This window comes from Conger conger, chromosome 9, assembly GCF_963514075.1.
Source record: "Conger conger chromosome 9, fConCon1.1, whole genome shotgun sequence".
Classification (NCBI taxonomy): Eukaryota; Metazoa; Chordata; class Actinopteri; order Anguilliformes; family Congridae; genus Conger; species Conger conger.
The window spans coordinates 12883759-12906285 of record NC_083768.1 but is presented as its reverse complement, the minus strand read 5'-3'; the positions used below and the strand labels follow the sequence as shown (position 1 = coordinate 12906285).

The 22527-nt window shown below is 52.3% G+C and overlaps 1 protein-coding gene across 3 annotated transcripts in view; it reads right to left on the bottom strand.

Annotated features, from left to right (window-relative positions):
• LOC133137592 (CYFIP-related Rac1 interactor B-like) overlaps nt 1–22527 on the bottom strand; it is a 57726-nt gene that overhangs the window by 9579 nt on the left and 25620 nt on the right. For all 3 annotated transcript variants that reach the window (XM_061255935.1, XM_061255937.1, XM_061255936.1), the window contains 3 exons: nt 10444–10533; nt 4139–4260; nt 3891–3996 (listed from right to left, as the gene is read on the bottom strand). In XM_061255935.1, the coding sequence (XP_061111919.1) occupies nt 3891–3996; nt 4139–4260; nt 10444–10516 (301 nt within the window). In that variant the 5' untranslated portion in view covers nt 10517–10533. The remainder of the gene's footprint in view (nt 1–3890; nt 3997–4138; nt 4261–10443; nt 10534–22527) is intronic.

The following is a 22527-nucleotide window of genomic DNA, read 5'->3' as shown; positions in this document are numbered from 1 at the left end:
CTTCAATCAAAACTCCCTCCCCCATAGCATGGCAAACCCATGAGGGCAACTTCAATCAAACCTCCCTCCCCCATAGAATGGCGAACCCATGGTGGGCTACTTCATAGCATGGCAAACCCATGGTGGGCTACTTCATAGCATGGCAAACCCATGGTGGGCTACCTCAGTCTAAACCCCCTCTCTGATAGCATGGCGAACCCATGGTGAGCTGTTTGGAATGAGCCACTACATTATTTGTACAAACACACACATTACGGAAACACTGTAAGCTTACTGAGTTCTTCAATAAAGTATAGAGACAAACTGTACAAAGGACTTTACAGTCTCCCACATCTCTACAAATATATAATATATACCATTGCCATATGAAACTACATAAAACCCAGGTAAAGTGTTCAGTTGGAAAGACCAAGAGTCTAAGGATCAGCTTCACAAACCCCCTGATTGGTACGATAATTTCCATACAGCTTTTCTGCATAAAATTGACTTGTTTTTAAAGATAGGACAAGGTTTCAAGATGGCTTTGGGGAAAGCCCAAAGGTTAAATTCTGCCTCTTGCTTTCTCACTGGATTATTCAGAAAAGAAAGCATGTATTTCAAGATTAGCACATGTAGTCAGGGTTAACAGTGTCATTAAAGGCAAACAACAAAAAAGCAATCGAGATCCCAGATAGCAATCCCAAGATAAAACGGATTAAGTCATTAACATTCTCTATCTTGATATGCAAACTCACTGGTGTGTGTGTGTGTGTGTGTGTGTGTGTGTGTGTGTGAAAGAGAGAGAAAGTGTGTTTGTGCATCTGAAATGAGATCATGTCATGGTTAATAGTGTCATTAAAGGCAAACAACAAAAAAGCAATACAGATCCCAGATAGCAATCCCAAGATAAAACCAAAGGATTAAATCAATGAAATCCTGCATCTTTCTATGCAAACCCACCGTACGTGTGTATGAGAGAGTGTGAGTGAATGCATGTGTACAAGTGCATCCGTGTGTGCTTCTGTGAGAGAAAGTGTGTGTATATATGTATCTGTGTGTGTGTGTGTGAGTGAGAGAGAGAGAGAGAGAGAGAGAGAGAGAGAGAGTGTGTGTGTGAATACATGTGTGCAAGTATGTCCATGGGCGCTTGAGTGAGAGAGAGAAAGTGTGCATGTTTCTATGTGAGTATATGGGAGTGTGTGGGTATGCGTGTGTGTGTGTGTGTGTGTGTGTGTGTGTTTTTATGTTTTCTACATGGCAGTGTGTTTGTGCTTGTGTGAGAGAGAAAGTGTGTGCATTTTTATGTGTCTACATGGCAGTGTGTGTGTGCTTCTGTGAGGGAGAAAGTGTGTGCCTTTCTATGTGTGTATATGGCAGTGTGTGTGTATATATGCGCGTGTGTGCAAGCGTGAGAGAGAATGTGTGTGTGTTCTATGTGTGTACATGGCCGTGTGTGTGAAATTAGATCATGTTGGCACAGTGTTTTGTATAGAGAGCTCTGAGGACACGCCCCGCCCAGGGAGTGTGCTAATCCAATTAGGACAGGCTAATGCCCCTCCAGTGGCTGCCCCAGCACATACGCGCTCCGTGTCCGTCCCTCCAGAACCGCGGCAGAACCGGCCCGTCTGTCTGCAGCAAACGCAAAAACGGCACAGCCCGTTCTGGCAGAAGTAGGGAGTTCCGGGACGTTTGGGGGCTCTTGGGATTATTTTAGAGGGTTTCTCAGTCCTGTAATCCACCGCCTTCAGCTCCTACCGTTCTTTTATCGTGACGGGAAAAAAAAAGCTAATTAAGACGGGAGCTGGGAAGTGGAGCTTTGGTGTCTGCGTGTGGGTTACAGCCCAGATTACGGCTGGGTGCCGCAGAGGAGCCGGTCTGGGGCAGATTGACCCGCGGGACGTCTGACGTCAGCCTCCCACTCGGGTTCAGCGAGTTTACAGACACGGCGCTTTCAGCGCAGGAGAGCGCGTCTCGACTGGGAGGGGCTGGCGGCGCGCGCGCTCGCCTTGAGAGAGACGGGCGACACACACACACGCACGCACACAGACACGCACACGCACACGCACGCACACGCACATGCACATGCACACAGACACACACACGCACATGCACACAGACACATGCACGCGCGCACACAGACACACACACACGCACGCACACGCACATGCACACAGACACACGCACACGCACACGCACACAGACACACACGCACACGCACATGCACATGCACACAGCCACACACACATGCACACGCACATGCACACATGCACACAGACACACGCACACGCACAAGCACACAGACACGCACACATGCACGCGCGCACACAGACGCATCCACACAGACACACACACGGACATGCACATGCACACAGACACACACACATGCACACGCACACGCACATGCACACAGACACACACACACGCACATGCACGCGCGCACACAGACGCACCCACACAGACACACACGCACAAACACACACAGATGCATGCACACACGCACACACAGAGGCACACACCCACAAATACACACACATGCACGCACGCAGACACACACACACACACACACAGACATGCAGACGCAGACACACACACACACACACACATACACACACATGCACATGCACATGCACGCACGCAGACACACACACACACACACACACACACACACACACAGACATGCAGACACAGACACACACACCCATGTTTGACCCGTAACGGACAACAGCTGGGGTTCGCCCGAGGTTCTCGCCGGTCCGGTGCCTGACCTGCCCGAAGGGGCCAGTCGCCTCTCTCCACACACACTCCACCGGCAGACACAGGCACCAGGCAGGCACAGTGTGTACTGTATCATGCATGAAGTCCTATAAAGCCCCCTCCCCCGCCCTCTCTGCTTTCTCCTCACATTAGTGGAACAGACTGTAAAGGGAGAGAGGTGACCTACATAGTTACATAACCACGACTGGCGGCGAGGCGTCCAATTTAGTCTGCGGAGTCGCTTTCTCGCCACTCCGGCAATCGATGGGGGGCGGGGGTGTAATGGCGCAAAGATGCGCTTCGCTGACCGACCTTCTCCGGGGTCAAGGTGGCGGAACTCAACCCCCCCGTCCTCCGCAGTAGCAGCGCCCGATAACCAGGCTCCGATTTCACGAGCGCGGAGACGCAGAGACGCTGACTGCAGCACAAACGCAGGGGCGGCCAATCGCAGGAGGCGAGAGCGTACGCAGGTGCTGCCTCAGCGATTCGGCAGCGGTGACGCCGGGTCAGTGAGCAGTTCTGTCTGTAGCGTACGGGCGCGGTTCTGTCTGTAGCGTACGGGCGCGGTTCTGTCTGTAGCGTACGGGCGCGGTTCTGTCTGTAGCGTACGGGCGCGGTTCTGTCTGTAGCGTACGGGCACGGTTCTGTGTGTGATGTATGGGGGCAGGGTCAGAGAGAGAGGTTCTGTCTGTAGCGTACGGGCGCGGTTCTGTGTGTGATGTATGGGGGCGGGTCAGTGGGAGCAGTTCTGTATGTACCGTACGGGGCGGTTCTGTATGTACCGCACAGGGGCAGTTCTGTGTGTGATGTACAGGGACGGTTCTGTGTGTGATGTACAGGAGCGGTTCTGTGTGTGATGTACAGGAGCGGTTCTGTGTGTGATGTACAGGAGCGGTTCTGTGTGTGATGTACAGGAGCGGTTCTGTGTGTGATGTACAGGGGCGGTTCTGTGTGTGATGTACAGGAGCGGTTCTGTGTGTGATGTACAGGAGCGGTTCTGTGTGTGATGTACAGGAGCGGTTCTGTGTGTGATGTACAGGAGCGGTTCTGTGTGTGATGTACAGGAGCGGTTCTGTGTGTGATGTACAGGGGCGGTTCTGTGTGTGATGTACAGGAGCGGTTCTGTGTGTGATGTAGGAGGGCGGGTCAGTGCTTACCGAGCCTCATGGAGAACTCGTAGAACTTCTTCAGCTTCCCCACCAGGGGCACCACTGCGCCCCACGACTTCTCCTGCAGACCCTCATCACTGGGGTGCTGGATGGCCTGCAGGGGGAGAGAGCACACAGTCATACACCTCCTTATCACCTCCCCCGCCCCGGTCCCCTGCATACCTCCCCATCACCTCCCCCGCCCCGGTCCCCTCCGTACCTCCCTATCACCTCCCCCGCCCCGGTCCCCTCCGTACCTCCCGAATCACCTCCCCCGCCCCGTCGTAGGACTGCAGGTCCTCCAGGATTCCCCGGCCGTCCTTCAGCACCACGTTCACCTGGTCCCAGAGCTCCCTCTCTGACTCCGAGGGCTCGGCATCTGAAGGGGGGGGGGGGAGACACACCAAACGTCCATGTTCTCACCCGCTGGATTGTTCGTTAAAGACGCGGGTAATGGCACTGCGGTGTTAACAACAACTAACAGATGCAAGGCATTAAGTGGCATTGATTTCATCGATTAACTGTCCCGGTGATTAACTACATTAATTAAAAACATTGCATTAGGTGACACAAAAAGTAGGAATAAATAAAAAATGGCTGATGGCCAATGATCAGACATCTCTCTGACAGGTTGCCGTAGGCCTTGTTGCTATGCGGAGGAAAGAGAGCTACGCAGTGACACACCCACACTACGAGACCGCGACGGTCTCCACAAGTATGACACAAATTGGGGGAAACGGTTAAACATTACCTGAATTTGATCATTACATTACATTACATTATTGGCATTTGGCAGACGCTCTTATCCAGAGCGACGTACAACAAAGTGCAAAGTGCATACCCATAACCAGGGATAAGTGCGCTGAAAGACCCTAGAGGGAAGTACAATTTCAATTGCTACCCGTACAACGAAGATAAGGACCAGGGCCTATTTTTATTTATTATTTTTTTTTTTTCTATCCAAATACTGCTTACCTAGCCAGCTTGTCTTTTGATTTAAAATAAATGTGTTACATTTTTCCCAACAAAGTTTTCTGAATACAGAAATCATCTAAATTAGCATGCCAAACTGTAAAGAAAAATTCAAAACACATTCCATTTTGAGTAAAGGACCAAAAAATGTCAACAGTCATTTCACAAGTGCACACTTGCAAGAACGAGTTCAAACTGCAGCAATAAATGCAAGATCAGTGCTTCACCTTGACCTGTTGCCCCTATAATGAACACGTCCATCTAGCCAGTGAACAAAACCATAAATATGTTAATCAACAAGACCAAATTTGACTTCTGCGAAAACCTTTAATTGCTACAATCCATTCCTAACATGTTTCTGTCCATAATTTTGCAAGATGAATTATTCAAACCCTCATAATGCGTCCAAATGGCAGAGCTGCCTCCCCCTATCCGGACGGGCACAATATGTTCTGCTCAACATGGTCATAAATACTTAAGGAGCACAAATATGCATGTCCATGAAGCCTTTTTGTCAATGCCCGGTGGAGCACTTCCTGTTAGTGAATATGGCCAGCCCAGACCGGCGCTGAGGCTTTGGGCCTGGCCGGCTGGGAGCACTGCTTCCCGGCAACCAGGATGTCTCAGCAAGTTTGGTTGCACCGTGCTTGTCTGGGAGGCGAGGGTTGGGATGGGAGGGAGAGGGGCTCTCAGCAAGTTTGGTTGCACTGTGCTTGTCTGGCTGATGGGGGCTCTCAGCAAGTTTGGTTGCACCATGCTTGTCTGGCTGATGGGGGCTCTCAGCAAGTTTGGTTGCACCATGCTTGTCTGGCTGATGGGGGCTCTCAGCAAGTTTGGTTGCACCATGCTTGTCTGGCTGATGGGGGCTCTCAGCATGTTTGGTTGCACCGTGCTCTTCTGGCTGGAGAGGGTTGTGATGGGGGGGCTCTCAGCATGTTTGGTTGCACCGTGCTCTTCTGGCTGGAGAGGGTTGTGATGGGGGGGCTCTCAGCATGTTTGGTTGCACCGTGCTTGTCTGGCTGGTGAGGGTTGTGATGGGGGGGAGGGTGGATCTCAGCATGTTTGGTTGCACCGTGCTCATCTGGCTGGTGAGGGTTGTGATGGGGGGGAGGGTGGATCTCAGCATGTTTGGTTGCACCGTGCTCATCTGGCTGGTGAGCCCTGCGATGGGGGGCCTTTTTGACGCTAGATGATTAGAAACAGGACAGGATAATTGGGATTACGTAAGGCTGCATAACGGGTGGTGTTTTCCCTGTCTGGGGTGACTGTTTTACGGCTGTGGTTTCTTTCATTACTGCTGAGATTGGGCTGGGGGGGGGTGTTACATGTACTGGAAGGGTAACTATTTATAGGGTATTTCTTGAGTGCGTCTACACATCAGTGTGTTCTAGGGCAGCCTGTAGCGTAGTGGTTAAGGTACATGACTGGGACCCGCAAGGTCGGCGGTTCGATCCCCGGTGTAGCCACAATAAGATCCGCTCTCGGGCCCTTGAGTAAGGCCCTTAACCCTGCATTGCTCCAGGGGAGGATTGTCTCCTGCTTAGTCTAATCAACTGTACGTCGCTCTGGATAAGAGTGTCTGCCAAATGCCATTCATGTAATGTAATGTAATGTAATGTAATGTTCTATAACCATTGATGATGATGACTATGGGAAGCGTTGGTTGTGTGTAGGGTTTAAATTATGGGGGAGCCTCAACCCCCCAAAAAAAGACCTGAGCCCCCCCCCCCTCTGGCCTGCGATCGCAACCTGGCAAACCCCGCACCCCAAGACCAGGAACTCAAAGACCCCCTCAAAGAGTGGTGTTCAAACCCAGCGTGCGTGTGCGTGTGCACGTATGAGTGCGAGTGTGTGCACATCTGTCTTCCTACTGAGCTGTATGGTCTGTATGTTTGTCTCGATCTATTCACTTGCAAAAGGCACAATGCGTGTGGGCGCAATGGTAAGTATGTGAGCTCAATGTTTATTTGTGTGCGCGCGTGTAGCCAAGGCCAGATTAAGAAGTTCCTGGATGTGTGTGAGTGCGTATGTGAGTCAGTGAGAAGGTGGCATGAGATTGGGGGGGGGGGGGGGGAGAGAAGTCATTAACTAGCAAGGGGGGTCTGCTTTAGTTGCCGAGGGTGATCGGTATGGTGTCTGAGCCGTCTGTCTGCGTTTGTCTGTCTGTCTCTCACCCTGTCCCGGGCGACTCACAGAGCTGAGTGTGTGTGGCTCAGCTCGCCTGCAGCGACTCTCTCTCTCTCGCTCTCTGCCGTTTGTTCCCTAATCGGCTCGCCGTGTCTGAATGCCTAATTGCTTCCTCAATTAAAGGGAAAACGGCAAACATTTTACGACGGGCAGATTGTTCCATAAAGCGGGAAGTGCACTGCTAATGAAGAAAGAGGCAGAGCAATCTCATGCAACTTCTAATACCGATCTAATGCCCTCATCTGGCACGGGAACGTCTGAGAACCGCGGGAACGTCTGAGAACCACGGGAACGTCTGAGAACCACGGGAACGTGTGAGAACCGCAGGCACTGCGTGTCGCAAACCCCAGGACTTTCACACACACACACGAGGGTCATACTTACAATGTTACAAACCCCAGGACTTTCACACACACACGAGGGTCATACTTACAATGTTACAATCCCCAGGACTTTCACACATACACTAGGGTCATACTTACAATGTTACAATCCCCAGGACTTTCACACATACACTAGGGTCATACTTACAATGTTACAATCCCCAGGACTTTCACACACACACACTAGGGTCATACTTACAATGTTACAATCCCCAGGACTTTCACACATACACTAGGGTCATACTTACAATGTTACAATCCCCAGGACTTTCACACACACACACTAGGGTCATACTTGTGCAGCAACATACAGGCTGATGATGATCTCACTCAATCAAGGAAAAAAAGTTTAAAAAGGTTCCCCATATTTTCACTTATTTTAATAACTTGCAGTAAGCCTCCTGTGAAGATAAGAGGGAGAGAGAGAAGTAGAGGGAAAGGGGAAAGATGGGTTATTTTAGAGAGACAGGAAATGACAGAGCTAGTAGACACTGAAGACAGGAAGCAGGAAGTGGAGGGGAGTGAGGTCAGTGGCACACCACCATGACTGAGGGGTCATAATGTTTACACCACCCTGCCTGGTGCCCGTATCACCGCCCCGGAGCCTGGTCCACACCAGATGTGCCAGCCCCATCCCCACCCCCACCCCCACCCCCCCCCTCTCCAGGGCTGTGTGGGTTTCCTGTGAGCGCCCCACTTTGCCAGATGTCCCCAACGTCTCAGCCCCGTTTGGGCACGCCCGCCCTCGATGCCCCTCCCCCGGGGCCCTGGCGGTGACCGATTTACAGGAACCCCCTTCCCCTTTATCAAAAAAAAAACCCTGCAGAGCGTAGCCTCTTTCCACCCTTTATCAAAAAAAAAAACCCGCAGACCGTAGCCTCTTTCCACTAATCCCCCCTCTGTCAGTCCCCCAGCTGATAAGAGCTCAAAAGAGAGAGAAATAAGTGGATATCCCCCGAACCCACCGCCGATACAGTCACTTACTGTTTCAAACGTCTAAATCTTCTGAGACGGCACACACATAAACAGAACACTACGATCCTAACTCATCTCCCCCAGCGGTCACGGGCTCCCGGCCCTGTACAGGAGAGCCCGTTTCTCACCCATGGCGGGGCACAGCTGCAACAGTCAGCTCACCAAACGCAACTACAAACTCACAATACAGACAGTGGGGTTCTTCATCTTGTGATAAAATGAGATTTTAGAAATAAACTGGATCCATAAACTGCAGGAAGATGAAACATAAACCACTAGATAGAATTTTTTTTTTTTTTTTTTTAAAGCTACCGATAACAACATTGTTAAACAGATTATGCCCGTTTCTCAGCAGTGAACGATAGGGGAGGTGTAACTCCCAGTGAAGTAACAGACTGAACCCAGAGACTGAATCCAGACACTGAATCCAGACACTGAATCCAGACACGGAATCTAGACACTGAATCCAGACACTGAATCTAGACACTGAATCTAGACACTGAATCTAGACACTGAATCCAGAATGAATCCAGGCTGTATTGGTATCAATGCTGCTTAGGAGTCCTGTTGAGCCATGCTCAATCAGCCAAGGGTGCCAAGGGAGGGCGAGGGTCTTTTTGTTCTCTTTTTAAGAGAATTAGCCACTCTTTGACTTACTGACCTTCTTTGATACAGGGTAGGGTGACGGATGACACGTGCTCATTTTCAGTCCTGTTATTCCCCCAAGAGTGGCCTAGCCTGCATGTCTGCGGACTGGGGGAGGAAACCGGAGTACCTGGAGGTAAGTGCAGCTGCGGTCTTGGTTCATCAGTCACCAGCAGTCTGCTCGTACTACAACAGCTGTGAAACGCTCCTATGGAGATCCCACACGGCTCAGCCGCTGGGTTAACCAACGACATTTCGGACTACGCACAGGTCACAGGTCAGGGAGCACTGTCGCCGAAGCCGGGATGAAGCGACCACAGAATAAAAAGACCCCACAGCAGTTTCTCCACATTGGGCCGGGAGAGATAGCGGATCGTTCATCATGAGTTCAGCACCGCAGTCTGGGCCAGGAGACCGGGGCTGCGTGACCGCAGACAAACAGACGGGAGTGCACAGAGAGGGTGGGGCGGCCGCGGAGGTCCAGACAGATAAACGCTCGTTAATGAAGACCGATTCGCCGGCCGCCGTCCCGGTCGTGTCCCTCGCGACGCCAGGGAGCCGGTATCCCATCATGCCCCTTCGGAGGGGGAGGACGGGCGGGCGGGGCGCTGGCTCTGTTTGATTGTAAATTAGGATCGTTTCTATTCCGACGGCCGTGAGTAAACTCAAACGGAAGGATGCGTTTCATCGACGGCGCCGCTCTTACGGGCCGATCCCCCCGGGCCTCTGCGCGGGTTCGGCTGCGGAACACGACGCCCCCGCTTCCCGCTCGCTCCTCGTGTAAAATAAACGATATTCCACTGAGAATTCCCGCCTGCCGAGGCTTAGAGGGGGGGGAAACGGTAGCCCTGGGTGATGAGACGAGCCTGAACCTACAAATGCTACGAGAACACGACCGCCTTCATTAAGACGTCCTGATCTTATCCACGCTCACGGGGGAAAGTTACAGAAACAAAAATGCAAAGTTCATGAACCTAAAACGACATGGGAGTCAACACGGTGTGTGAAAGTAAACGATCCACAGCTATTCGCATTCCGCACATCAGGAATGGAACGATACCCAACTAGTTCCGTAAGTGAGGAGTGCAGGAGGCCGGACACGGTAGCACACCGCCGTGCTGTAAACAGAGATAAAGCAGAGTCACAGCCCAGAGAGGTGTGAAACTGGAGAAAGAAAGCGAGAGAAAAGGCATATCAGCCGAAAGCAGGAGGAGACGGAGTCCATTTTGAGCCAGAGCTTGGCTTCTGCAACACAATGCCTCCGTGCAACCTTATTTGACACCCCCCCCCCCCCCCCCCCAACCCAAACCCCCACCCCCAAAAAGCAAACTAAATCTATCCTCCCCTTTGGTAAGTGGGGTAGACCAAAATGGTTGGAAGAGAGGGATTGGGGCACTTACTTTCGAAATCCAGGAAAAAATTCCCGGCGTTGTTGTCTATGTCCCTCGTTAGCACCTTAATCAGATTTCCCATCCCGGCACACCTGAAACCTGGAAACAGAGGAGAGGTTAAGCATTGGGCAGAGAGGAAGTGATGTGTCTGCACTTCCTGTCATCACAGCCTCCACTTCAACATCACAGCCTCCAGTGGAGGACCTGGGCTGAAGGCACAACTCTAGTGCAGAACCTAAAGCAGGGATCATCAAATCATGGTCCTCAAGGGCCAAGAACTGTTGGTTTTCCACCCTCCCTTTACCTGGGAGTCAGATGGGAAGACTGTCTGGTCAATCAGTAGCACTAATTACCCGGGAGAAAAGAAAAGGGCTGGATTTGCATTCGAGGGACAGATTTGATGATCCCTGACCTAAAGCAGTGCTGAGATCATGTTGAAACCATGTCCACAGGATAAGACTGCAAAAAACAAGTATTTCAGTACTTATATGTCCAATGGCCTGAGACAGTTTAGACTGTATTCATGATTTACCAATAGAATAAAAACATGGCAACGGTGGCAACGGTGGCAACGGTGTTCTAACACTGACAAAACACTTCAGCAACATTGTCTTCGAGAGCATTGAGCGTTGAGCGTTTGCCTGGATACCCACCCCGCTGTCCACAGTCCTGTTATCAGGGTTATTCATGGCCACAGTTCTCTCCATGACCCCAGAATGACCTCCTGCCTTTGCTGGAGGGTAGAGACTTTTCAAAGCAATGGTTCTCATTAAGCCCTGTGTATGTACTTTACTGTACTTCATAAGAGGAGGCAAAAATGCGCAACTGTGCAAAAACACACAAACCGTTTCTCCACATTCTCTTTTGTTATTATAAAGTTATTATTAACAAAGTAGTCTCATTACTGTATAATTCCTGGCAGTACCCCACCTACATAAAGACACTGACAAATATCCATGTTTGTTTATGAAATGTTTATAAAAGGTTGTCTATGCAGTAACATTTCCACAATATAATTCTAAATGTGTATCATTTTAAATTGGTTTATTTTGTTTTATTATGTTTTTTGTTTTGCGCTAGCTTCCTCGTCGAGTGAACTTTCGCCCCGACTCTCCTTCCTTCAGCGGCATTCAAAGTATCAAATGATTTCATTTTCTGTCGGGTAGCATAACCTCCCAGCGTAACAAGGCGAATTAGCGCAGCGTGTTTTGAGTAATGTTGTAGTTTCCCCGGGAATAATTTGCGCCGCGCCGCGACTACGGTAAACATGGAGGTGGAGAATCGATCACCTAGCAGCGAGGCGGGGGGTCAGGTGAGGACGCGGAGTGCCCGCCGTCTCCATCGATTCCCCGCCTGCAGACCGCTCCTTCCTCCCCGGGCTGAGAGGCTCGGTCTGAGAGGCTTGGTCTGAGTGCGGGCGTGGAGCTGGGAGCGTGAGTGGCGTCTCCTCCTCTGCGTCTCCTCCTCTCTCCGCTCCGAGCGGGTAACGCACTACGACAGGCGTGAGTCTGTGCGCCTACCCAAAGCGTCCCTCTGTCTGAGACACCCCGCCTCACGGGGAGCGCCCCTCTGTCTGAGACACCCCGCCTCACGGGGAGCGCCCCTCTGTCTGAGACACCCCGCCTCACGGGGAGCGTGGCGGTGGGCTGGGGAGCATCCGAGGAAGGGGATTTGGGGATTTGGATATTTTTGTGGGAGGGGGACAGGGGATTTAGGGATTTTGAGGAACGGGGGGGGGGGGGGGGGGGACAGAATCTCTGTAGGTATTTCCAAATAGCTGGTCCTGTCCCTAAATATACGCCTGCAAGAATAGCTGATTTCTCTTGCCGTTGTGTCGCCATTTTAGTCAGTAAAGCACCACATCACCACGCCACAGTGACATTTTCAGTTCCAGGATTATATATGGGACAGAGAACTCGTGAAAGCGTCCCTCGAGATGGCCTGAGTAATAACAATATTCTCGGAGGATTACTTGGGGCGGAACAGACATCTCGGTGACATCTAGATTTACAGTCTGCCATTCAGCAAAGCAGTGGCCAAAAAACCATTTTCATAACTAATTAAACCACGTTTTATGACCTTAAGATAACTGATGCCGCGCAGGCTGAGGTGAGCAAAAAGTATTAATGATGATGGTACTTTTCCCCCACAGTTATTCATGCTTATGACACCACCTGACAATAATATATTATTAAGGTGCAATCAGTCATTTGCCAGTCAGCAGGAAAACGCATGTGGGAATCTGGGGTTTTGGTGAAAAGGCTCCGTTTGTGAAGGGACTTGAGCACCCAGGCGCTGTCTACAGAGGTGAGGGTCAAAGGACCAGCAGTCCTGAAGTTCAAAAGTTCAACTTGCACACTTGGGGTCTGGCACACGTACTTACACAACCTGCAAATCTTCTCTCAGCGTGGATATGAACTGACAGGATTTCACCCTTCAACAGCAGCGCCTCACCTGGGAACCCAGACTGAAACCCGGAATGTTCCGGACCAAATCCTGGCCCCGCCGCACAAACCCAAGCCAGGCTCCGGCAGCTGTGTCCCATCCAGCCCTGGTTCTACTCACCCTGCCTGGGTTGAGTCCAGAACCGGGCTCTCGCGCGGCACAAATAAGGGAAAGGAATGCCTTCAGACACGGATAGCAGGGCTGCACACCCTGGTCCGGTCACAGAGCTCTGGAGGACCTCACGGAACCACGGAGGGAACGCCGACCCGTCAGGCGTCTGGGCTTTGGGTCTGAGAGCTGGTTCTGTTCACCACCCACCAGGCTCTCTCACGATCATCTGACCTCTCCTGGGGGTGTGGGCTGGTGAGAGGTGGGACGGGGTATGTCAGGGGAACCCCTACTGAAGATGGTTTAACCCAGGGGTGGGACAGGGTATGTTGGGGGACCCCTGCTCTCGATGGTTTAACCCAGGCGGGTGTCGGCTGCTGAGTGATGCCTGGTGTAAAGGTGGGACAGGGTTTGTCGGGGGACCCCTGCTCTCGATGGTTTAACCCAGGGGTGGGACAGGGTATGTCGGGGGACCCCTGCTCTCGATGGTTTAACCCAAGGGTCGACAGTCCTGGACAGCCGCATGGTGTGCTCCACCTTAAAATCAGCAACCGATTCAGACCCAAAGAAACAAGGTGAGGGGAGTCAACCGTGTGATGAACTGCTTTCAGTCCTGAGTAACAACGAAAGCCAGCACATCCTGCGGCTCTCCAAGACCTGGGCTGGCAACCCCCGATTTAACCCCTTCAACACAGTGGGGGAGCCCCCCCCGCCCTTTCGCCCGCTGTTGGTTTCTGTCAGTCCTGATCATGAATAAGTAATATGGCTGCTGTTTACCAGGCAGTGCAGTCCCCCCACCACCACAGGAGGGCAGGGCTTCACCCAAGCTCTTTGCTGCCACCTTCCAGCCAGCATGCGACTCCCCCCCCCCCCCCCCCCAAAGAGCCCTGAGATCACACATTTAATTAGCAAAATGAGGTCACGGAAAGGAGAGGGATTTTCTGCGGCCGAAGTGCGGCGTCTGAGGGGCCGTAATCCAGACTGCGCCGGTTAGACAGAGGTCGAGCTGCGTGCCCTCTTACCAAACACGCCAACCGTGAAACGAGACGCCAACACTCACGTGTGTTCGCAGATCCAGACCGGTCAGACAAGAGGTCGAGCTGCGTGCCCTCTCACCAAACACGCCAACCGTAAAACGAGACGCCAACACTGCCGTGTGTTCGCAGATCCAGACCGGTTAGACAGAGGTCGAGCTGCGTGCCCTCTCACCAAACACGCCGACCGTGAAACGAGACGCCAACACTGACGCGTGTTCGCAGCTCTCACAGACTTCCTTCATCGTGACCCTGAAAAACCTGCATCTGAGGCTTAGACTTAGATCACCCAAGAATCAAAGACAGACTGTATGTATAACTACATGACTGCACTGAATATATTCATAACTGATATTCATAATTAATTACGGACCATTCAGATTCTGGGGAAATAAACACACTTAACCGCATTCCTCTGCTCATTTGAAGGCTTCAATAATTGTTTCAATAAAATACGTTTAAAGCTTTATGCACAGAAAGCAGGTTTAATGCGCAATCTGTGTACTTGACACTTAAAAGGGAAGAAAATTTAATTTAAGGGGGTAATGCAGAATAAACATAGGGTCTAATGGCTGAATTAATAAGCCGGTATCGTAACAGTGGGGGGTTGGTATGCGTGCGGTAATGAGCAGAGAGAGCGCTGACTGAGCCAAAAGAAATGGGGTAAAGGGGGACAGAGATAGTGTTGGGCGCTCGATAGGGGGTGAGGGGGGGGGGGGGTTAACCCCCCTGGGTGCAGCTGGCAGGCTGGGCACCAGGGTCCGGACAGCAGAAAGCCAGGCTTGTTTTTGTTTTGCCCCCCTCTGAGAGCTTGTGTGCCTCTGGGTGAAGGGAGGGGGGGGGGGGGGGGGAGGGGGGGGTCGCCCATTTCACAACGGCACTCCGGAGCCGCGCTCCCATTGGCTGCCGAGAATCTCTCAGCACTCCGCTGTATCCATGGAGCCAAAAAACAAGCCCTCGGCCAATCAGGAGAGGCCCTGCGAAGGAGCGGCGCTCAGCGGTGAGTCTGAGGAGCGTATGCATATATGAATGCGGACTGGGAAAAACAGAGGCTGCTGAAGTCTGCCACTATAAAAGGAGCAATATATCAGTTATGAAGCTAAGCTCCCTGCTCTGGGACTTCTGCCTCTTTCACCAGGTTTTTCATCATGAAATTTCATGCTGAATATTGTTCATGAAATGCTAAATATAATTTTCTCCCTCCGGTCAGTTCAGTCCAATTACAAAGAAATAAATGACATACAGTATAAATAACCTATTATGATAAATGCCGTGCTACAAACATGGCTGTGCTTTTAATCTAAATCATATTTTTAATCATATAATATCCTTCCACTAATTGGTGAACGGTAAGCGCATGGGCAGTGAACACCGTTGTGTAGGAAGGAGGTTAAATGTCATTATCCTCTATCCTGGGCCAAGGTAACAATTGCCTAGATATACAGAGAAACTCAAGTCTGCCACTAAATCTTTTTCTTTCTCGTATAATTGACATTAAAAGCATAATTAAAAGCAATAAGAGCTGCTCTGGAGGAGAGCGGGGGAGAGAAGAGGAGATAAGAGGAGAGAGGAGGAAAGAGGAGGAGAGTGGGGGAGAGAGGAAGAGAGTGGAAGAGAGTAGGGGAGAGTGGAGGAGAGTGGAGGAGAGTAGGGGAGAGTGGAGGAGAGGAGAGAGGGGGGAAGAGGAGGAGAGTGGGGGAGAGTGGAGGAGAGTAGAGGAGAGAGGGGGAAAGAGGAGGAGAGAGGAGGAGAGAGGGAGAGAGCGGGGGAGAGCCCGACGGTGTCTAGCAGGGCTGAGTGAGAGTCCATGTGCTCGCAGCTACACTACTACAACAGCCCCGCCCGCGTGAACGCAACGCCCCCCTCCGCCCGCCCCGCGCCCGCCCGCCCCCTGCCCGCCCGCGTGAACGCACCGCCCCCCGCCCGCCCGCCTGCTCCCGCCTGTCACATGGGCCGCGGCGTGGGGGGGGGGCATTTCTCGGCCAGACGGCAGCAGGGGAGGGGCTGTTTTTAACCTGACCCACATTCTCCCGGTGACACGTCGCATTAGCGCCCCGGCACACCAGGGGCCTGCTGGAGCAGCGCGACAGAGCCGCCGGCCCCCAAGCTGACTGAGGGCCCCCGAGCTGACTGAGGGCCCGAGCTGACTGAGGGCCACAGAGCCACTGCCCCCGAGCTGACTGAGGGCCACAGAGCCGCCGGCCCCCAAGCTGACTGAGGGCCCCGAGGAGCCATACTGGAGCCAGGGCTGTAGTACACACTCATTGCGCTGTCCTGTACCCAATTACCACTGCCCCTCAGCCAACCTGACCTGTCACTCACCCAATCTGACCCGCCCCCTCACTTAACCAACCCTGCCCCTCACTCAACCAACCCTGCCCCTCACCCAAACTGACCCGCCCCCTCACCCAAACTGACCAGCCCCTCACCCAAAAGACCCGCCCCTCACTCAACCGACCTGCCCCTCAACCCAAAAGACCCCACTCCTCACCCAAACTACCCGCCCTGTTACACACCTGACCCCGCCTCCGTCCCCAATCCCCTTGCCCCTCACCCAACTGACCACGCCCCAATAACGGCGCGTTTCGGGGGGGAAATGCAGCCCCACCCTCCACAGAGATGTGCAGCACCAGACATCCACAGAGCCGCACCACGCCCCGCTCCGCTCTCCCCCTCCCTGAGGGAACAGCTCATCACCCTCCACAAGTTCACTCAGAATGAGGACAGGCGGAGGCAGAATCACATCCTCCCTGCTATCAAACACTCAAACTCACTGTCTGTTGTCTCCATCCTGTTTAGTCCCCCACCCCCCCCCCCCCTTTCCCACAGTAGTTTTTTTTTTCCCGTTATTATTCTTAATAAAATGATATTTTGTTCACTCATCGCTGTTGTGGAACGAGCCCCGTGGGCGAAGCCGGGGAAGCGGGGGAGGCGGCGGGATGATGTGAACGGGGAACAGCCGCATTTCAGCGCGTTACCCGCACGCGCCAGCCTCTCGCTGAGAGATCTGAGCCCGCTAAACACTGCAGGGACAAGTGGGCGAGCCTAAAGGAGGCTGTCAATCACCCGCGCCTCTCAACATTCCGCCGACAAGCGCAGGTGATTTTCAGACTTCATATTCACCCGAAACCGCGACGCCGCATACTAAAAAAAAAAGGGGGACGGATTTCAACAGCGCACCGCGCCAACGCGCTCGTGGCTTTACTGAGGCGGAGGACACGGCGCGGGGATGTGAATTACGCGCGTTTCTCCGGTGAATTACGCCCGGGGTGACGTCGGCGAGCGGGGGGGGGAAGGTGCTGAATCGGCCGGATCGACCCGGCGGGAAACATCACTCTCATCTGCAAGCCAAATGTCCGCCGCGTTCCCTCCAGTCGGCACAAATTCCGCACGCAATTAGGAACGGGCGCCCCTCCCCGTCAGTGGAGGGGGGGGGTCACGTTCCCATCAAACACTCCCGTCGTGGTGCGTGGAAATGAAACGGTCGCGGAGCGATCAATTACAAAATCTCAGAGCGCACGCGCCTGGCTATTAGCATTATTAAAATCCATTAGGTTAGGGCAGGATCAAGTGCTTCCTGTGCATCTCCAAAAGGCACTAAAGGAGGGGGGGGGGGGGGGGTAATGGGAGGGGGTAGCTCATTAATTAGTGCTGCGTGTTACAAACTCTCTGCCAAGGCTGCCTTGAAAAATAGGCTTTTACTCCGATGGGACTCAGCCGGGTAAATAAGGACACATTCAGAAAAATTCAAACAAAACCTGATATTTCTCTAATATTTCCATCCAACTATAAACGACCGCACAGATGGGTCTACACTCAGCGAGCACTTTATTAGGTAGACCTTTCCCTGGGTTTATGTTTTTCAGGTTGCAGCCTTAGATGTTGAAGGGTGAACTTTGCAGGAGACTTGGGGGATGATTTAATGCTTAATCCCTTTTAAGAATGTAAAAGCCTTGACGTGAACTGCAGGAGATGCTTCGCGTTGAGTTCTGTCAGCAGAAAGAGGGGGTCACACATGGACATTAGTGAAGAATTAATTCTTCAGTAAAAAGTTTTTTTTTTCCACACAGAAAGCGGTCACTGTGTGGCATATCTTGCCAGGACATGCAGTGGAGGCAGATATTCTGAAAACAGCTTTCATGACCCGGCTTGATGTGGTGTTAGATACCGTCAAGCTTTTACATAAACTAAGCCTTATTTACACTTTAGTGTACAGGTGCCAAACTCCACTCCTGGAGGGCCGCAGTGTCTGCTGGTTTAACTCCAGTCCTGGAAGCCTACAGTGTCTGCAGGTTTAACTCCAGTCCTGGAGGGCCACAGTGTTTGTAGGTTTAACTCCAGTCCTGGAAGCCTACAGTGTCTGCAGGTTTAACTCCAGTCCTGGAGGGCCACAGTGTCTGCAAGTTTAACTCCAGTCCTGGAAAGCCGCAGTGTCTGCACGTTTAACTCCAGTCCTGGAGGGCCACAGTGTCTGCAGGTTTAACTCCAGTCCTGGAAAGCCGCAGTATCTGCAGGTTTAACTCCAGGCCTGGAGGGCCACAGTGTCTGCAAGTTTAACTCCAGTCCTGGAGGGCAGCAGTATCTGCTGGTTTTCTGGATGTTCTCGGCACTAGTGGTTCATTTAATTAATTGATTGGCTAAAGAATGCACAAACCTTGTTCTCAAGGCCTTAACTGGCAGCTGATTGGAAGGAAACCAGGAACACCCCTGGACACTGTGGCCCCCTGGGAATTGGGTTTGGCACCCCTGCGTTAGCGGCAGGAAAAGGCCAGCTCTGTTCTCTTCAAGATGTAATGTCATTTTTATAGGACACACACACACACCTTTCACCTGGACTGCAAGTCGGAAACGAAAACTTGACTGACTGGCAGTTAATCCCACGCTCACCGAGCATTAAAAGATTGAAGATGCTGGTATCCTGGGAGACGTACCCAAATGTTCCCCGCCCAACTGCATTCTGTCCCCGACACAAGTCCCGTCTCGCCCCGGTGACGTCACCGCGCGGCGCCGGTGGGCGTGGCAGCCGTGGCTTTAGCTGGAGGCGTGACGGCGCCCGGTTCTGCCATGGCAACGCTGCAGGAGGACTGTGAGAACGCGGCGTGGGAGGCGTGTGTGTGCTCCGGGACACGGGGAGGTGTGTGTGCTCACAGCCTCTACGTGGGATAGCGGTGCTCGGCTTAGGGAGGACACGTAGGGCCGAGGAGGGTGTGCAGTTCCCCCTGACAGGGTCAGGGTGCGTGCAGTTCCCCTCTGACAGGACCAGGGCGGGTGCACTTCCCTCTGACAGGGTCAGGGTGTGTGCAGTTCCCCCACAGGGTCAAGGTGCATGCAGTTCCCCTCTGACAGGACCAGGGCGGGTGCACTTCCCTCTGACAGGGTCAGGGTGTGTGCAGTTCCCTCTGACAGGGTCAGGGTGTCTGCAGTTCTCCCACTGGGTCAGGGTGTGTGCAGTTCCCCCTGACAGGGTGTGTGCAGTTCCCCCTGACAGGGTGTGTGCAGTTCTCCCACAGGGTCAGTCAGTCAGAGCACAGAGATCCACCACAGCAAAATTCCCTGCTGTACAGAGTATTCTTATTGCCTTTAATTATGCTTTTAATGTCAATTATACGAGAAAGAAAAAGATTTAGTGGCAGACTTGAGTTTCTCTGTATATCTAGGCAATTGTTACTTTTTTGCAGAGTTGTGGTGAGTTTTTTTTTCATGGTAAAATTCCACTGTCTGTATGCTGCACCACTTGACGAATGATGACGGGCTGTCACTCAAAGCTTAGCTATTGGGGGCCTGAGGATGCAGCGTGTGTGTGTGTGTGCGTGTGTGGGGGGGGGGGGGCAAGGTTATTTGGGGGGGTTTGGATAAGAAGCGGCCAGCCCCTCTAGCCTCCAATCTGGCTCCCACATGTGTTCATCAGCACAAAATCAGAGACACACCCACCCCTGCATTTTCCCCTTAAAGCCACTAAAACTGCACATAACGGTGAAACACCCATCTCCACATTTCACCGCATTAACCCCTTACGGTGTGAGGTCACACATATGCAATTACAATGTTCTCAACGGAACATTGCGATGCTGATGTAACAATCAGCACTGGTAACTCGAAGCAAAATTGAGTTCCAGAACACCAACTTAGAATTTTGACAAAACATTCCAAGAAAACCTACTCATCAAAGGGTTAAATCCCCCGGAACCCCGTCAGGCACATCACACAGTGCTCGTGACGGCCTGCCTTCCAGCCGCACCCAGATCAGATTCTCACTGCAATACCTGCCTTAGCAAAGGTGATCAAAATCAGATATGTGCATCGCGTGCCCTCGTAAAATCCCGAAGCGTAAAGCTGGGGTTGGGATTTTATCTTCTCAAACAGACGTGGGCAGGTAGGCTGTGTGTCGGATGCGATGAACAGGTTAGCACCTGCCTTAGCCCTGTCTTTCTTCACAACACATTTTGACAGTGCGGACAGGCAGGGCTTAGCAAGAGCAGGGCTTCAAAGAGCAGCCAGAGCCAGGCTCAAAGTCTGCAAGACTGTGCTCCTGCTGTCAGGATGCGTCTCCGTTCGGCAGTCCTAGATCGCCCCCTAGAGGACACGCGCGTAGCCGCACGCGCACTGCGTTCCCCGCAGCCCACACGACAAGATACCTGCTGTCTAAAATATTCATGATCGCCTGGGGGCTGTTTAAACCCATCCCAGGAAGTTCATTACCCCAGCCTAGCGCTCTGCATTAATGTGTACACAGTTGGTATTAGCGCAGGCTACGATATCGCATTACACCCCACCGCAAGCGGCGGAACGATGCAGTAAAAAAAACCGGCACTTGTGAACGACCTTGTGACAAGGGCAAGGAGGCCAGAGCATCGAGCCGGTGCAAGACGACTCAGGTCGTAAACTCTTTGAAGAGAAGGCCTTTCGGACGTCTTTTCAAAATTCCAAGTCGGTGTTCTAGAGCTCCACTGCTCTCAATTACCAGTAGTGATTGTGACATCAGCATCAGAACGTCCAGCTGTGAATGTTCTAGCCTGGCGTTTGTGACCTCACGCCTTTAGCGGGTTAATGGTGCAGCAAGGTTGTGGCGACGTTGCAGAAACGCAGGGGCGAGAAGCCTGTCCCCCCCGCGGTTGCGTTAGCGCTAGCTTGGCGTGTCAGCTCCCCGGTGCTTTCAGTGAGTGATGGCGCCGGCCCTCTTTTTACGGCGTGGATTTAGATCGAGGCGACTCGAGACACCCCCCGTGCCACAGACAGTTCAGCGCCACTGTGAGCCTCTGCAGGCCCTGGAACTGACTGAAATAAAATGACAAGATGAGACGAAGGGGCGGGGGGGGGGGGGCAAATGTAACACATTTTTTTTTATTGTTTGACATTCCATCGGTTTAAAAATAGCGGCATGAGATATACGGTTCGTTTACCTTGGCAAGCAATTACGGTCATTAAGTAAGCATAAAGGGCGTGATGCAGATGAAAATAAATGACATAATAAATTAATTCAATTAATATTGATCCGACGGTGGCAGATATACACACGCACGCTTTAATTAGAAGAGGAAGGAACCCTGACCGGGGCCCGTAATGAGCAGGGGCCCACGGTCCGTGACCGGTCAGATCGTCACGGTGATGACGCAGTGCACCATGGGAGTAATGCGGGCAGGACGGTCAGTGAATGACACCTCTGTTTCTGCCACCGAAGCGTCTGTGAATGTGAAACACTTCCGTTTCTTTGAGGAAATTAGTGGCAGCGCTGGGGGCACGGCTGCATATGACGCTGGCACTTGAAACAAAACCCACTCCGTCTCCACAAACCCTTGTATTTCTTATGAATTAGCTAAATGTACCCGTGCATTAATTACGCACGCAAAATGCTTCCAACCACCGTTTTTCTCCAGCTTCACACAGCCCTAATAAAATATTAATTTATTCTGCTGCATTTTGGCACGGGTGTTTTCAGTGTTGGACGATGTTCAAGGGGATGTGCTGGTATAGATGGGGAGGGGGGGGGGGGTTGGACAGGAGAGCATGGCTAAAGCTGCTAATTACAAGATCCGTTCTTGGATGAAAAGAAAGAAGAAATGTAGAGTCAGGCCGAGAGCAATGAACTCAGCAGGTTGGCTGAGAGCGCCATTTTAAATCAGGGCGGTTGGGTTTGCAGAGCTTTCAACACGGGAGCCTTCCTTTGAGGTAGTAGTGAGAGACTGACTGCAGATGAGCCCTGCTGTATGTACAGAGCCCCACCCTGCTGTAACACCATGTACAGAGCCCCACCCTGCTGTAACATGCATGCACAAAGCCCCACCCTGCTGTAACACGTATGTACAGAGCCCCACCCTGCTGTAACACGCATGTACAGAGCCCCACCCTCCTGTAACACGCATGCACAAAGCCCCACCCTGCTGTAACACGCATGCACAGAGCCCCACCCTGCTGTAACACGCATGTACAGAGCCCCACCCTGCTGTAACACGCATGTACAGAGCCCCACACCCTTCTGTAACACACGTGTGCAGAGCGCCACCCTTCT